Genomic DNA, 15,922 nt, shown 5'->3' on the forward strand with positions numbered 1-15,922 from the left:
CAATGACAAAGAAGAACCTGACGGAAGGAGAGTGATCATTTGTGCGAGGGGAAATTTGGGAAAACGTTTAACGAAAACGAGGAAAGGAAAGGGGGCCATTCTTTCGTTGGTCCCCAAAGCAACAGACAAACGGAGGAGGAAAAAAATGAAGCGAAAATGCATTAGACGCCAGTGAGTCAGGCCTGTTCATTCGTGTATGGCTACTCCAAGACCATGCTTCCTCGACGCTGTGATACTACAGTCTCTTTGCAACAGATTCTCTCCTTCAAGGTCCGGACCACCTGTAAAGCATTCCCAAGTCAGGCAACCTCTCGGGATACAAATCAAAAAAGTGTATATTCTCGACACATTGCCTGAATTCCTGGGCCATAAGTCGGCGGGCCCGAACCTTCAACTTTGCAATTTCGGCCTCGCGGACGAGGGCATGATTCCGATCCCCAGACGAACCAACTTGCCAAAACACAAGCTTGCCATTAACCCGATGCATAGGCACCACATATGAAAAGTCTTTCTCAGTGGCTTGATAAGGACGGATTATACAGCCGTCGGCGCTATATAGATACTTGCGACTGTTTGCGCGTTTGAACCGAGTATCGTCGGCGACTCTCTGCTAGACGTCGCTATCTTTCGGGATTGGCTCGGCTGCGAACACGGGATTCCACCTCGTTGCAGCCCATGCCAAGTCTCTGTCGTGGATGTCGGCTGGCATGTACGCCCACCTGGTTTCATTCTTAAGCCAGGTTCGGGTAGGGAGGTAGACCTCGAGCAGGTCGTAGCCGTCCCGCTGGAAGGGCATGTCGGCTGTAGAGGGTCCCTCCTGTTCGAGAAAGCTGTCGGTGCCAGAGTCCTCATCTGCCTGGGTCATGGTAAAGTGACGGCGTCGGTTACCCCTATTCTCGGTCTGCCGCTTGATGGCCGCACACGTATTCACGAGGTGCATCTCGAGAATGCGGGCGTGTATGAGTGGGGACTTGAGCGCCCTCAGAACAATCCTGGCCGTCCGCTCCTTGAGCGTCTTGTTCCACTCGGGGATTTGGTCGCGGGGGATGACGGGAATTGGCTTTCCAGAAGCCAGGTTTTCCTGCCAGTAATTGAAATCGATGATGGTGAAGAGAGCTTGCCATCGTAGAACGCAGGTCAGGCACGTGCAGGCAGTGAAGGGGTCAGGCTGGGGTATATGTTGGTATCGTCGGTGGATGCCGAGCATCTGGATTCTGGTCTCGTACTGCAGGACGACATGGAGCTTTGGGTCAATGTCGTCGAGGCTGACGGGCAGCCTAAAGCATTTTGCGAGGACGGGGTATCTCGCTGAGACGATGTGGCGGGAGAGTAGGGCCTCGTTGTGCTGGACCAGATCGTGAAATGCCCTGCAGATGTGGAGAGTGCCCAAGACTTCACTGGGACGCATTTGGATAAATATGTTGAAGAGGATCTCATTCGGGAGATCAAGGAGATGAGTTGGCTGGTGGCCTGCCGACTTGGCCTTCTTCTTCTCGAGCTTGCGCTTCATCCTTTCCGTCTTCTTAGAACGAACGTTGACTGATCCCTTGGCGGTTACCCTGTCGCTGTCGGTGACTGCCTTGGTCGCTTCGCTGGGCCTTTGTTGTTCGCCGTCGAGCAGCTTTCCAGAGGCGGTGTAGGTGGTGGTAGTCCCGTCGCTGTTGATGACTGTCATGTTGTCACCGTCACCAGCCGTTGCTGGGGCTGGTGTCGAGACCATCGGGCCATTCACGACCTCTTGGGTTCTAGGCAGTTTGGGTGCGGTTTGGGTGCGCTGGCGATCCTCCGCAAGAGAGTCGGGAATTGCTTTGGTCTTTGGCATTCTGATCGAAGATGCTGGGGCGTGGGATGGAAGTATGCGTGGTCCGGTTCCTGCGGCTCCTTTTGGTTTCCGTGATGGTGCCGACCAATTGATGCTGATGCTGATGCTAGTTATAGAGTGGGTTTAGATGCTGAAGCGGATGTCGAAATCAGTGAGGTTGAAAATGAAGTTGGCAATGAAGTTCGAGTTGCAGTCAAAGTTGGGAGAAGTTGAGGGAGAAGTTGAAGGACGCCACCGACACCCACATCAAAACCGGCCCGGGGCACCTGTCAAGACTTGCTGCCGGACCATAGAGAGAAGGTGCCATTCGCAGCATCCTTATGTCAGCAGCACTCGAGCCAGTGATCCAATCAGCGATGAGTAGAAAGCACTGACCAGATGAGCCCATTGCTTACGTCATCATGTAGCTCTTCCAGCTCTGCAACACCAACAAACAATCTCGCGATGCTGCACTTCCTCAAAACATCCTCGATATCCAGTCTTTTCCATCTGAACATCAGTATCACCAGGATCTAGCATCGTGAAGTATCAAGGGCCAGATTCAACAGTATTTCAGGTCTTAATAATTAATCGCTCCAATTCTCTGTCCTTGTCCTCCAAGACTACAACCCGAATGACAGTCCAACTCCCTCTAGTCACTCAAGTTCTCAAGGCAGCCATTTCATCTCCATCAGCACATCTGAACGTCGCCCTTTCTGATGACAAGGAAACTGATATGTAAGCATACCCTAAGCTTCCCGGAAACAAGACGCTTCCAACATCAAAGTTCAGTCAGGGCCACTACACGATTCATCCGATGCCATGCCCACCTCTCCGAGCCGATGGTCTGGTTGTACCCACGACCCACCCGTGCTCGATCACCATCATCTCGTTCTTTTTGGTCGCATGACTTCCCCTTCGAGAGGCTTCATCCGGATTGAAGCGTCAAATGGAGCAAGGGTCGGTGCCGTATCGCAAGGACCAGACGGGAGATAGGTCGCCGCCCGGAGGATACATGGCCTTGATGCACTGGCGAGACGTCTCGGCCTGTGAGCGCCAGCTGCCGAACCGGATCTCGACGTGACCCATCTGGCTGTTGAGAACATGCGTGATGATCTCGTCAATGTCGTATTCGAAGTTCTTGCTGAAGTGCCGGAGAAGCGTGACAGGGTTGACGAACGAGGGGTTCCCCTGGATGATGACAACGCGGGAGTGGTTGCCCTCGACGTTCTCCTCCGCCTTCTTGGTCCGGTTCAGGCAGACGCGCGCGACGTAGCCGCCCACGATAAGACGCCGCTGCGGGTCGCTGCAGTGCGCGAGGAACTTCTGGGCCGCCGCCAGCTCGAAGAAGACCACCTTTGCCGCCGACGTGGCGTGGTCGCCCGCCGGCGGGCTGATGACACAGGCCCAGATCCGTCCCATGCCGCGAATCTGCCCCAGAAGCTGGTTGTGCGTCACTCTCGGCGGCAGGTTCGTGATCCAGAACGCCACGTTCTCGCTGTCGGGGATCGCGGCCGACTGGTTGCGCGCGATCGAAGCGTCACCCGCGTAGTTGGGCGAGATCCCAAGACGTCTCTTCAGCTCCCTCTGGCTGTCGAAGTCGGGATGATAGAACGGCCGGGTCACCGCGTTCATGGGACGGAAAATGCCGGTGGGTGCGAATTGGGCGGCGCCTTCGCCCGCATCCGCAATCGCCGCCAGGTTGACAGTATTGCCAGCCGACAGCCCCAAGCCGTAGCTGCCAGCAGACGCCTGACCACCGGTATCGTTGCGGGGAAGCGAATCGTTGACTTGGTTCCTCCCAGGCGGCATGTTGGCGCCCTGGACCGAGACGAGTTGCGGCCGTTGACCCGCAGCTTGGTGTGCAGGCTCCGCCCCACTTGGACCGTTGTTGAAAAGGGGCAGAGGGAAGCTGGTGATGCCAGGCCCGCCGTTGATGGCACCGTTCGAGTTGCTGCTCAAGGTAGCTAGAGGGAAGTGAGCGAGACCGGATATGGCGTTGGGCCGGCGGAAGTTGTTTGGCGGAACGCCGCTTGTAGAGGGGCCGGGGGCCACGGGCTCTCTGATGGCGTGCTGGACCTGACCATCATGGGCTCGATCACGAAGACGACGCGGCGGAATCCTGCCGGTGGGCGGCTGCAAAGTAAGGTGTAGACTGTCGCCGCTACTGAATCGGTGGTCATGGTGGATTCGATTTTCAATGTGGTGGTTGGACGTATGATGGGCAGAGAATCGAGTGCTTACACCAAAAGGACCAGGGCTATCATTTGGGGTAGTCAAGGAACCGGGCAGCCCGGCTGATGGGTTAGCTGGGGGACTGGGTTGCGTAGCGCCGTTGTCGCTGTCTGGGCTGTCTTCATTGTCTTCGTCGGTGACCGAGACATCCTGCATCCAGGAGGCGTTTGATGGCTGCACGTTTGGAGCTGTGGGAAACTCGCCGACGCCTCCAGCGACCGGGACACCTCCAGAACAAACAGCAAGCTGAGAAAACTGCTGCACAGGCATATTGAGGGGCTCCTGTGCACTGAGGGGCAAATGGGCGCCCGGCGTGTTGTTGTAGTCGACGATTTGGGTGTTCTGGTCCATGATATGGCTAGGAGATGTCGAGCGTTTGTGGCTAACCGTCAGAGCATGGGTCTGGGTGATGCCAGGTGCCAGGGTGAATCGAGGGAGGCTGAAGCTTCCAGGACACGTGCCATCGTCGAGAGAAGAGATGTTGGCGTTGACTGAGTCCGGCTTGTTGGGAGCATGGCTATGGTTGATGTCACCAACCAGGGAATCGAGGTGTTCGAAGAATGCGCTGCCCTGAAGGTGGACAGGTGTGAACCGGGTACCAGACATGGTGAGTGAGGTCGTCTTGTTGACCGGCGAACGTGGGTGATGCGAATTTTGTCTAAAAGTGCAATCCAGTCAGCATACATGGGTAGAATATGGAGCTTCCATCCCGTCGGCCTTGCCTTTGGAGAACAGAGCGGTCTTGGATAGTTGCAAGGCTATGTTCAAGGAAGAGGAGCCTTTGTTCTTCGTTGTGGTTGCAGGTAAGATTTTATCCAGAGGAGGACCGATCTTCAACCCGATGCTTATGAAATGTCGATCCTAGAAGGTACTTTGGGTAAAGAAGGATTTGAGGTGTCAAGATTTTGGGGTTTCGTTGGATGAATCTGGGAGAGAAAACGATCGGATCATGGGAGGAATGGAGGGGTTTTATGCCAGATGATTGAGGTAGAGACAGGACCAAGGGAGCAGGAGGCCAGGTAAGAAATGGTAAGTCCAGGCAGATGGAGACAAGCAAAGGACAAAGTGCTTGTGAGAACTTGGATCTGAGTTGCAAGAAGGCTTGACTTACGGTCGTCTTCGATTGACCTCTTCAGGTGAAAGACAAGGCTTTCTTGGAGGTAATTCCAGAAGTTACTGTCAAGACTGGACCAAAAGACTCTCTACCTGAAGGTATCCAGCCAGAAAGATTTAGCTGAAGTAGGTGGATGCTTGTGAAAAAGAAGCGATGAAGAGGCCTAGCTCAGGCAGAAGAAGTAGGCTGAACTGTGCTGTTGTGAATTTAAGAGAAGAGAAACCAGGGGAAGGAGAAGGATAGGGAGAAAAGGGAGGTCAAGATAGAAAGGGGCCTTGGAGGGATCACCTCAAAGAAGGCAGGCACTAGGCAACAGGAGTTAGGCATTTCTGAAGGTGAGGTGATAGTGGCGAAGGTTGAGACAAGGTAGGCTACCTCCAGGCAAGGTGAGGTTATGTGAGAAAGAGAAAACAGGTAGAGGTAAGAGAACTGCAAGATATTCTGACATAGGAGGGGGGTTCAGTGGATAAGCAGGCAAGAGACTTGTTCTTATGTTTGAATTCAAACTGGCACAAGAAGCCTGAGACACAATGGTTTTTATGACAATTAGGTGCTCTTCTGATGTGCTCTCAGATGATGATTGTGGCAGAGGAGGCAAAGGAAGATGATGCCTGTGCACTAGCGATAAGAGTTGATTATTGATGGGATGAGATGGAATATGAAATCAATAGGAGAAGTGCGTATAGAGAAAATGTGCCTCTAGAGGGCAGGAGCATCTTGTCATTTCGTGCAATATGAAGAAGCGATATTGCTTGTTTGCTATTCTCTTTCCGCCAGGAAAAGGTCTTAGACCAAAACTGATGAGACTGGGTGCTTGCAATTTCACCTTAAAGTTGAAAGAAATTTCTTTTACATCTGAACTGCTTGCTGTGGCAGATGCAGGATAAATTAATCAAAGAAACATAGCTGCACTGGAGCAGAATTTAGAAACAGAGAGGTAACACTAGCTAATTCAATTTAGACAAATCACAACTACAGCAGCTCAGGTATAAAAAGAATATAACCTAGATGAAATACAGTTGCCTATTCTTACTTTAGAGGCTGCATAGTGCTAGCATTTAGTTATTTACTACTGTTATTGCTGTATAGCGTAACTAATTTAAACTCTTGGATCTAGTATAGTTATATGCTATCTAACTCACTGTCTCTAAAATAGAGAAGAGACAGCCTTTTATAATAGATTAATTACCTTCACATAAGAAGGATTACTTCTGAAATAAGCGGAGTAGAACGTACTATAGTGTATAACTGTTCAAGACACTAAACTAAACTGCTTATTCTTTTCTAGCATTCTGTAAAATAGGGGATACCTAACATGTAAAGGTTATTAGTAGCAAAGAAGGGGTTGTTAAGTAGCTGTCTAGAAGCCCTCAATCATCTAGTAAGCTAAAGGGTTTCACTTAAGTAGGTAGTCGGGACTGAGGAACAGGGAATGATTTGAAGCTGATGTTTGTGATAGCTTCTAGGGTGCCGCGAACCAAGGTAGCTTACTCAGTTACTGAGCATTGCAGACACAACGGCATCACTTACCTACGTGTTTGTGCATTTGCATCCATAGGACAACAGATTTGTGTTGCTAAATGTTGCCGCACTAGTAAGAGCTCATAAACCTTACACGAAATTGCTCAGCGTCACCTTTAATCACCCGAGCATGGCTGTTTTATGCATGCTTGGAGTTTATTTATTCTCCGGGCTGTCGGCGCGTATACACTCCACACAGAGTACTTCTTGACATCTCATAGTCACTCTGCGCTTCATTCAATGCAATCGATTACAGAAAAACACATTTCCTGGTCTCTAATCTTCCCCGTCTTACATCAATAGGGATGGCCAGTATATCATCAACTGTTACTAAAGCTTCTTTAATAGGCAGCATAGGCTTGTTCCTATTCTGCTTTATAAGTTATCTTGCAAGGGGCTGGCCTTTTAGCAAACGTCCTACAATCGATGTCCCGACGGTTTCTCCCCGCCCCAACTCAGTCTTCGATTTTGGATCACTCTTACTCCAAGGCTACTTTGAGCATCCAAACAAGCCATTCAAAATTGTCGGGCCACAATCGGATCTTATACTGCTACCCAAGCAATATGCTTCTGAGTTGGGGACCTACAATTACCAACAGCTTAGCTTTGGGGCGGCTATCCATGATTTCTGGATATCGAAACACACCACTTGGAGGTACCACTTGGACGACGAGACTGGGCGTCAAACCCTCATGGGAAGTCTGAAAAGATATGGTGCGCATGTTGTTTCGGTCATCGACGAGGAAATCGAACATAGTTTTAAAGAATGGGAAGACGGGTACTTCCAGTCAACGAAGGACAAACGCCACATCAACCAGAACACGTCCGACGGCTGGACTGAGGTTTCGATGAATCCATGTCTTCGGCCGTTGGTCAACCGTACCTTTGGAAGGGTTCTGGTCGGCGCACCAACGTGCAGAGATCCAGACTGGGTTACCGCCGCTAGCGGCGTTGGCATCAAGCTGATGCTAGCAGCTCGAGACCTTCGCGGATTCCATGCCTGGCTGCGACCTCTCATCAAGCATGTGCTACCGAATTATCGCATTCTGATGGCAGCACGGCGAAAGCTCGCGGAGAAGATTGCTCCAATTGTGAAAGAGCGTCTGCTCCAGGATAGAGCACTGGAACAGAGACCCCACGACATGATTGGGTACCAGCTTCAACACTCGGCTGGATGGCGGACCACCGATGTTGACTTCCAAGTTGGTCAGATCTTCGATAACGTGTTTGCTGGAGATAGTGAGTACCAATTCTTCTTTTGGACTTTGGCTTTTCCTTGTTGAGTCTTGACGTGTCGTCATCGCTATCAAAAGGACTACTACCATACGCCACCATATCGCCTTTTTAGCAGAACTCACTAACACTGACTCAATAGATCAAATTGTCAATGCCGTAAGTCAAGCGCGCTCCAAGTAACTTGCACCCTATGCACAACTAACCATACCTAGCTATTGCAATGCGTTTACGACTTGGCGTCGTTACCTGAATGTCAACAGCTCATGCGAGAAGAGGTCTGCAATGCTCTCAGCCAGAGCAAGGTCATTACTCTAGAATCATTGTCGCGGATGCCCAAAGTAGACAGCTTCATGAAGGAAGTGGTTCGTATGAGACCGGGTACTTTGAGTAAGTTTACCGAAAATACGTCAGACCTGACTGTAAAACGGCTCGAAGCTCTTCGTAGGCTTTAGCTGATTCGCAGTAGTTGTCATGGCTCGGAAAGCCCTCTGCGATGTCAAACTTTCAGACGGCCTCGTTATTCCTCGTGGCGTCACAGTGGCAATGCCGTCGTTTGCCATAAACCACGATCCGGCCGTTTATGGGGAAGACGCCGCATCTTTCAAGCCGTTTCGATTTGTCGCCAGCGATAACAACACTCCCTCTTCCGCGGCTTTCGAGTCAATTTCAGGACCGGGCCTTGATTTTGGACGTGGGAAGGCTTCTTGCCCTGGACGCTACATCGCTCTGTGGACAATGAAAGTCGTGCTTGCACGGTTCATTTTTCACTACGAGGTGAAGTTGAAGCCAGGGACGAGTCGACCGGAAGACATTGCGGCAGGGGTACACAGAATTGCAGATCTGGCGGGTGATATGCTGATTAGAAAAGTAGTGGCATAAGTACCGATCATGTGGGGGAGATCGGAAATGGATACAAGAGGCCTTTCTTGGAGACGTAAGAACTTGAACAGAATTAAACAATCCCTTCTTCGTTGGGAGTTTGCGCCTTGTATTGCGCTGTATTATTGTTGAATATAGAAGGTAATTCTTTTCAAAAGGCAAGGGCAGTGACATAGCTCACCAGCAAACTTTTCCCTTTTCAATGGAGCAGATGGGACCTGTTTCGAAACAAATGAAGGACCCTAGTTGCATGTGACTTGCATTAGATACCAATAACTAAGGAGTAAGTTTCTCAGTCTTGCGTATCATCTTTAGGATAGTAAACACCATCTCTTCGACCTGCTTCTGCTCAGAGGGTATCTTGTGGCCATTGTCAAACTCCAGACACGTCACCAACTCCCTATCGAAAAAGGTATTGAGGAGTTTGCTTTGGCTCTGCCACTGGTCTTGTTTGCCGACGACTGATAGAACTGGGACCTTGATTGGTTGCTTGCTGCCGTTTGCGCCTGAAAATCTTGTGGGTGGCCCCGTCCCATTGATCAGGACCCCAAACTGAAAGCGATGCCACATGGAGAAGGGATTCCCTGAGCCATCCTCCTGGGAAGCAAGAATTCCTGCTACCACAGCTGCAGCAGAAGAAAAGCCGAGGATTCCTATAAAGCTTTCGGGGCTGTTGATGTCGTTGATGTTGTCTCCGAATTCGTATTTCAGATCTTGAAACATCTCGATGATGCCCGCTGTCATGGCCGCCGAATCAGTGAGATCGTCCTCGACCGCGTCTTGACCGTCGAGGTCCCGCGGATCATTAGGGCACCAGCGATAGAACGGACCGCAGTCGTCAAAGAAGGGTGACACGCCGTAGCCCGGGTCGCATTCAAATGGCCCGGTTGCGTATATGAGCTCGATGCCGTGGAGCTCCAGGGCTCGTTTTAGATGCCGCGTTTGGGCCGCGAAGACCATTGCATTAGTCCCATCGCCATGGAGACAAAGAATACGCATTATCTCAAACGTGCTACGTGGGAGGGTCTTTTTTGCTTGAAGAAGTCTTGCCTCAAAAAACAGGGTTGTAAATGAGGGCGAAATCAGTTAAGTTCTGGAATGGGCACTTGAAAATGATTGTTTCGGGAACAAGATAGGAGACTAAGAAAGCGGCAAGAAAATTCAGAGAGTGATTTTCAACGGAAAATAAGTTACATGCATCTTTTTCGATGGATCAAACAAGAACGAATCTCGGGAGTTTTTTTCGTCTGTGAGAGTCCATTATTTTGCAGTCATAGGAAATGCCCGAGATGATGTAGGTATTTGACCAGTGACATGCAATTGCACGTGCACTTCGGCCCAATCTTCATAGCCCCTTGGGCCAGTCGGACACTCGAAGAACGCAGAGCACAGTCTCGTGTATGCAGGAACATCACGAAGAATATATTCGCAATGCTGGTCGCTACGGAGGTGGCTCGAGATTGACGACTGACATTTTCAACCAAGTCGATACTACTTGCAGCATGATCGTTGGGCGTCAGGCTATTCCTCATTCATTGTGAAGAGGAACAAAATGATATACTTTTGGAGTAGGTGTGGGCATTGATGTAAAACAGAATGGGCTGGTTACAGATTTTGGTGTGGTCGATGGATTTCATGGCGGTGGCTCATGAGGTAAATACATTATTCGCATCCCGAATTTTGGGCCGGAAACATGCACGCTGAGGAGACCAGGAGCTAATTGCTCGTACTTTCTTTCGCAAATCAAGTTTGGGGGGTTTGATGTTGAAAGTGTTGTTTAGAATCAACTTGATAGTCCCCTTTTCTTTCCCACAGCTATGGATTCAATGCTAGTCTAGACGATTGGCAGTGATCAACGTCACTTCAAGAGGAGAATCTACCAGCAATGTCACAAACTCTCTGGTTTTGATGGTTGTATTGTCGACTGCAACCGGTTGAAAATAGTAGACAATACTCGCAATGACCACTCGTTGCATAGCCAGAGTGAGACTGTGTCGTTTCTGTTAATACTCATTGCTAGGGCGAGTTTTCGGTATACTCTACGCAGACTCACTTTTGTCCAATGCACTGTCTGGTGCCTCTCGAGAATGGTTGAAGATGGGCCTCCATCTTGCTCGAGTGTTTTGGCGGTAACCACCGCATGGGGTCATAACACCCCGGGTCGGGGAAAACTGTCTCGTTGTAACAACCGTAGAAGGCCGAAGTGGCCACAACCGTCTACAAGATGCTCCCGCGTTAGCAATTCAGTTTTCAATAACTATATCATATCAGTGAAATGGCTTGGGGATGGAAGGCAAGTACCCCGGGAGGAAAGTGTATTCCTTTGTAGTTCCAACCCTCTGTAGGGACAACTCGGGGCATATGGCCGCGAATAGGGCAGGACACCCGCAACCCTTCTTTGAGAACAGCGTTGAGAAGAGGTAGTGCAGCAAGTGCTTCGATGCGAGGAGGCTTTTCAAAGCTATTCATGACTGGCCGTAATTCATCTTGCAGCTGTTGCCACAGGTCTGGATTTCTTGCTAGCCAATGAATGCCAATTGATAAAGCGGCCGCTGTCGTATCGGCTCCTTAGACGAAAGTTCACTGTTAATAACGCGGACAGAATGCCCAGATCTTCTTCTGACAGCGTAGACCTGGCATTCATTTTTGCGCGTGCACCTACCGGCTGCCAAAATTACAATCCCGTCTGAAATAATTTGCCCATCCGATGGGCTATAACCGCGTTTTTCCTGCCACTGAGAGGAGACAAGATTCGAGAATACACAAGGTACGATCTCACGGAGGCCTTTCAGAGCCGCCCTGTTTGATTCCAAGGCTTTCTTGGCGTACTGGATTCAAGCTTAGCGTCAATCTGGAATGGATGTCTTAGGCAGTGGAATACAAAAAGGTTACGTTACCTGTCCTAGGATCTTGTTTGGGACAAGCGATGGCACCAGCGGTGCAATGTAGGGAATCAAGGCTCGTAAGAAAGGCATGTGCTGGAACTATGCAGTTGGTAATTCGGTAGACGTTAGCCGCCAAAGTCTTCAGGCTTTGCTTTTCGAGAAGTCGATAATCGGTTGACAAAAGGGTGACATGGAGAAGCGGCGAAACTTACATATATCACACTCTCGGCTGCTACATCAAGGATCTCGAATAGTTCCGAGTGGAAGGTGGGTAGGCTCTCAGCACAGTGCCCAAATGTCCAAGTTGTGACTACATCCAGAGCAAAGCTGCGGAAACACCTGCTGAGACTCATGGTGATGGTATTGGAGGATCCATCCTCGTGCTTCTCCGCTCCCAGCCTATCGTCCATGCCTTCCACCATGGCTTTGCATTTGTCCCACAAGAGCCGCTGCGCATCCGTCGCACTGACTCTTGTCTGTGAAAAGGCGGGTGCCAAGAGACGAGAGTGTGCAGCGTGCGTCTGAGGATCCAGCTCGGTGAAAATGCTGTATGCTGTAGAGCTTTGGAATGCCTTGTAATGGTACGCCGGCTTGACCCATGGATTATTCTGAGCGTATATGGTATTGTTGGCATCAACATTGTCGACTGATACCTCGTTCGGCGATATGCGAACGAGCGGGCCTGAGAAGGTTCATGTGAATAACATTGAAAGACAGAATGTCATAATCTTGAAGGGTAGAATTGCGAGATGGATTTCCTGCCCGTACCTAGTTTCCGATGCAGTTCCCGAATGTGGTTGTGGGGGTTTCCATGATAGTCGTGGTAGAAAAGCCATAGTCGAGAAATCTTGGCCAAGAAAGGGCCTGGCACACGTCGGAGGGGGTGGAAACAGACATTGTAAACGGAGCGCAGAGATACGTAAGTAAACAGAAGAAGCAGGGATACTGCCACACTTTTGGTGAGAATCACCTGTACATTTTGGAAGGCATTCATTGAGGCTGTGTTATCTGTTCAGACTACGCTCCAAGATCATGAAATGCACACCCTAGTACCCGGACAATGGACATATTGTAGGTAATGCGTGACAGATAAAGGTCACCGAAGCTCGGCAGGTTGCGGGCTAATGCGACTAGTTTCGGTAAGTTGAGGGAAGAAGAAGTAGATCCGAACATGGGCCTCGAGCAGCTGAACGTAAAATGTTCCGGAAACGTTGCCGTGTTACTTCCTCCTATTTCCCCCGTTGCGGGTTATTTTTCACACATATCGGACGAATCATTGCCATGCACTCTGCCATGCACTCTGCCATGCACTCTGAACTGACGTCGGATGTCACCCGGGTTGACAGCATCGAGTTTGGACAAATGCCGGCAAGGCCCGTCAAAATCCTATAACTGTAAATTGTGGCAAAGGTCAACTTTACTTTCGTGTTAAACTCCCTACCACCTCACGCAGTTCATTTAGACAAGGTAGTTGCAAATTTCAGCCCACAATGGATACAGGACCGTCCTTGGGCAACGGAGCTAGTTTCCAACAACAGGAGAAGATTGCTATCGTTGGCATTGGATGTCGGTTTCCAGGCAAGGCATCGAGCCCTTCTGCTCTCTGGGACTTGCTCAGCAATCCGGTCGACCTCTCTGCACCCATTCCTCCATGGAGGTTTAACAAGGGCGGCTTCTACCATAGGGACGCCTCGCACCATGGAACAACGAACAGTATGGGCTCCTACCTCCTGGAGGATGATGACGTCAAAATGTTCGATGCCCAGTTCTTCAACATCGCCCCACAAGAGGCCGAATCCATGGATCCTCAGGTAAGGAAGAGTGGGATATGAAACAGTGCCATGAATGCGGAGCTAACTCTGGATAATCAGCATCGCTTGCTGCTGGAAGTGGTTTACGAAGGTCTGGAGGACGCGGGAATCTCGCTTGAAACGACGTCTGGCACCACGACCTCGGCCTACGTTGGGCTAATGTCAGCAGATTGGCAAGATCTGCAGCTGCGAGACGTTGATGATGCCCCAAGGTACCTCGTAACGGGAGGCGCGCGCAGCATCGCAAGCAACCGGTTGTCGTACTTCTTCAACTGGCACGGACCGAGCGAGACCATTGATACGGCCTGTTCTTCCTCACTTGTGGCCATTCACCATGCCGTACAGTCGCTGCGATCTGGCGAGGCTAGCATGGCTGTGGCAGCTGGAAGCAATCTCTTGCTAGCACCGGACATGTATGTCATGACAAGCAATCTCAATAGTAAGCCAGCCCTCTTGCCCGCCAGCCACCCAGTCCTACCATGTTTACCCGGGACATTTGCTAACCACTGTTCTTGTTTAGTGCTGTCATCCAGTGGAAGATGTCAAATGTGGTCTTCTGACGCAGATGGCTACGCTCGTGGAGAAGGCGTTGCTTGCGTCATTCTCAAAACACTGTCAAGCGCCCTTGCCGCCGGTGATCACATCTATGCCCTCATTCGTGAGACTGGGGTCAATCAGGACGGCCGGACATCGGGAATCACGATGCCTAGCTCTGCGGCCCAGAGCCGTTTGATACGCGACACCTATGCGAGGGCTGGCCTGGACCTTACGCGCGAGGAGGACCGATGCCAATTCTTCGAGGCCCACGGTAAGTCAGACTACCCACTTTTCGGCACCCCCCCCATTTCGGCACCCCAAAAATGAAGCTATTCCCATCATACTCGTCGACTTCAATTAATCATTGACTTCTTCTAGATGCAACAACAATACAGCTTTCAGCTTCACTAGGGTATTCAGAGTCGCTGGATTCGGCTGCATCATCCTCTTTTTCCCCAGCCTTAAGTTGCGCCTGCTGGATGTCTTTGATGTTGGCGAACTTAGTGTTAGGATCCAGCTGGACTGCCCTTCTTTTCCTTACTGCAGTATTGGTGACTTGGGCCTGCAGAAGCTCCAGTTTCTGCTGGGTATTTGCCAGCTCATATGCCTGCTCGCTGAAGCCTTTTTTTACCTTCCTGAATAGAAGGCGTTGAGTAAAGGCATCATTCTCCAGCTCTGTGAATAGCTTCAACTGCCCAGCTAGATCCTTCATCTTCCTTGGCGTCGACCATGCCACTGCAGATGACGCAGATACCCATCCTTCAGCTTCCTTGCCTCCAGACTGCCCTTTGCTGACCTGATCAGATGATCCTGATGCTGCTGGTGTTGATGGGAGCAGTAGGGAGCTCATCAGAGGCTTCGCCATAGAGACAGGCCATAACCCTGTCCATTTCCAACCACTTCTAATGTTCTGCATCGTCATACCTGCAGTACGAGCCTTCTGATAACAGCCTATAAAGTTCCTCTTGCCTACAACAGTTGAATCATTCCACTGACCAAGGTATCCAAGCTCCTTCCTATAGGCTGCCTTGACAGGGCTGAAGACTGACTGATCAAGTGGCTGGAGGACATGGGAGGTATGTGGCGGTAAGAACAATAGATGGATGTTGTTTATATAGCATAACCACATAAAGTCAGTCGTTGTATGACTCCCATGTCCATCCATGATCAGCAGCCTGACCTCCTTGCCCTGAGGAAGAGTCTGAGGGATGAAGACCTTCTGCAGCCATTCAACTGCAGTGGCATCTGAAGTCCATCCATTCTCCGTTGCAGTGAATTGCCATCCTTCATAAGGGCCAAGGTCTAGAGGAAACCACTGCTGCTGGACTGCCTTGCCCTTATAGATAACGAGGGGATTCAGAACATGGCCCAGGGCAGAGATGCATTCGATGATGGATACCCATGCCCTTGATCCAGGCTGTTTCTTACGTACAGACTTCGTCTCAGACATGCCCAGCACCAGCCCATTAGATCCCTGGCCCTCAAGGATACCAGTCTCATCCATGTTGTATCTATTAGCTGGTTTGATGCTGGTGATCTCTGGTATGGCGAGTAGTTTGAACCAGTCCCTGATGACCTCAGTAGATGCCCCATTAACACGCCTAGAATCGATAGGGCGACTTCTCTGGACCTTGACTGATGGATTCCTCTTCAAGAAGGCTTGGATCCAGCCTTTTCCTATAGGCTCTGTATCCCCCATGGCATGGAGGATCCTTTCTGCGAATAGCCTCACTTGCAGATGGGTTGGGGCAACACCAAGGGCATGCTGAATGCGAACCCATTCAGCCAGTTTAGCCTCCTGACTAACAGAAAGTCTCTGCAGGTCAGAAAAGGCAATTGACCTTGGTTGAGTGCCCTTAATCCGATACTGAAGTGTTGATCTTGGGATGCCATACACCTGACC

General features: G+C 50.5%; 6 protein-coding genes across 6 annotated transcripts; 2 read left to right on the plus strand and 4 right to left on the minus strand.

The window, feature by feature from the left end:
* Positions 1 to 610: 610 nt before the first annotated feature.
* CH63R_00139 (F-box domain-containing protein) lies at positions 611 to 1,822 on the minus strand (the record flags this gene model as incomplete). Its single annotated transcript, XM_018295114.1, has 1 exon — positions 611 to 1,822. One exon carries the CDS (start codon positions 1,820 to 1,822, stop codon positions 611 to 613), a length of 1,212 nt encoding a protein of 403 aa, XP_018163476.1.
* Positions 1,823 to 2,746: 924 nt separating this feature from the next.
* CH63R_00140 (F-box domain-containing protein) lies at positions 2,747 to 4,642 on the minus strand (the record flags this gene model as incomplete). The annotated part of the gene is made up of 1 exon (XM_018295115.1): positions 2,747 to 4,642. One exon carries the CDS (start codon positions 4,640 to 4,642, stop codon positions 2,747 to 2,749), a length of 1,896 nt encoding a protein of 631 aa, XP_018163477.1.
* A 2,334-nt stretch (positions 4,643 to 6,976) lies between these two features.
* CH63R_00141 (cytochrome P450) lies at positions 6,977 to 8,786 on the plus strand (the record flags this gene model as incomplete). The annotated part of the gene is made up of 4 exons (XM_018295116.1): positions 6,977 to 7,910; positions 8,047 to 8,063; positions 8,120 to 8,294; positions 8,371 to 8,786. 4 exons carry the CDS (start codon positions 6,977 to 6,979, stop codon positions 8,784 to 8,786), a joined length of 1,542 nt encoding a protein of 513 aa, XP_018163478.1.
* Positions 8,787 to 9,062: 276 nt separating this feature from the next.
* CH63R_00142 (Citrinin biosynthesis oxydoreductase CtnB) lies at positions 9,063 to 9,746 on the minus strand (the record flags this gene model as incomplete). The annotated part of the gene is made up of 1 exon (XM_018295117.1): positions 9,063 to 9,746. The coding sequence occupies one exon, from the start codon at positions 9,744 to 9,746 to the stop codon at positions 9,063 to 9,065; it is 684 nt and encodes a 227-aa protein (XP_018163479.1).
* Positions 9,747 to 10,615: 869 nt separating this feature from the next.
* On the minus strand, positions 10,616 to 12,665 carry CH63R_00143 (Cytochrome P450 4A10; the record flags this gene model as incomplete). Its single annotated transcript, XM_018295118.1, has 7 exons — positions 10,616 to 10,775; positions 10,840 to 11,003; positions 11,088 to 11,353; positions 11,449 to 11,614; positions 11,684 to 11,770; positions 11,884 to 12,353; positions 12,440 to 12,665. The coding sequence occupies 7 exons, from the start codon at positions 12,663 to 12,665 to the stop codon at positions 10,616 to 10,618; spliced, it is 1,539 nt and encodes a 512-aa protein (XP_018163480.1).
* A 496-nt stretch (positions 12,666 to 13,161) lies between these two features.
* Positions 13,162 to 14,042, plus strand: CH63R_00144 (Beta-ketoacyl synthase domain-containing protein; the record flags this gene model as incomplete). The annotated part of the gene is made up of 3 exons (XM_018295119.1): positions 13,162 to 13,482; positions 13,543 to 13,895; positions 14,003 to 14,042. The coding sequence occupies 3 exons, from the start codon at positions 13,162 to 13,164 to the stop codon at positions 14,040 to 14,042; spliced, it is 714 nt and encodes a 237-aa protein (XP_018163481.1).
* Between the last annotated feature and the right edge of the window lie 1,880 nt (positions 14,043 to 15,922).

The sequence above is a fragment of the Colletotrichum higginsianum genome, chromosome 1 (assembly GCF_001672515.1).
Source record: "Colletotrichum higginsianum IMI 349063 chromosome 1, whole genome shotgun sequence".
Taxonomy (NCBI): domain Eukaryota; kingdom Fungi; phylum Ascomycota; class Sordariomycetes; order Glomerellales; family Glomerellaceae; genus Colletotrichum; species Colletotrichum higginsianum.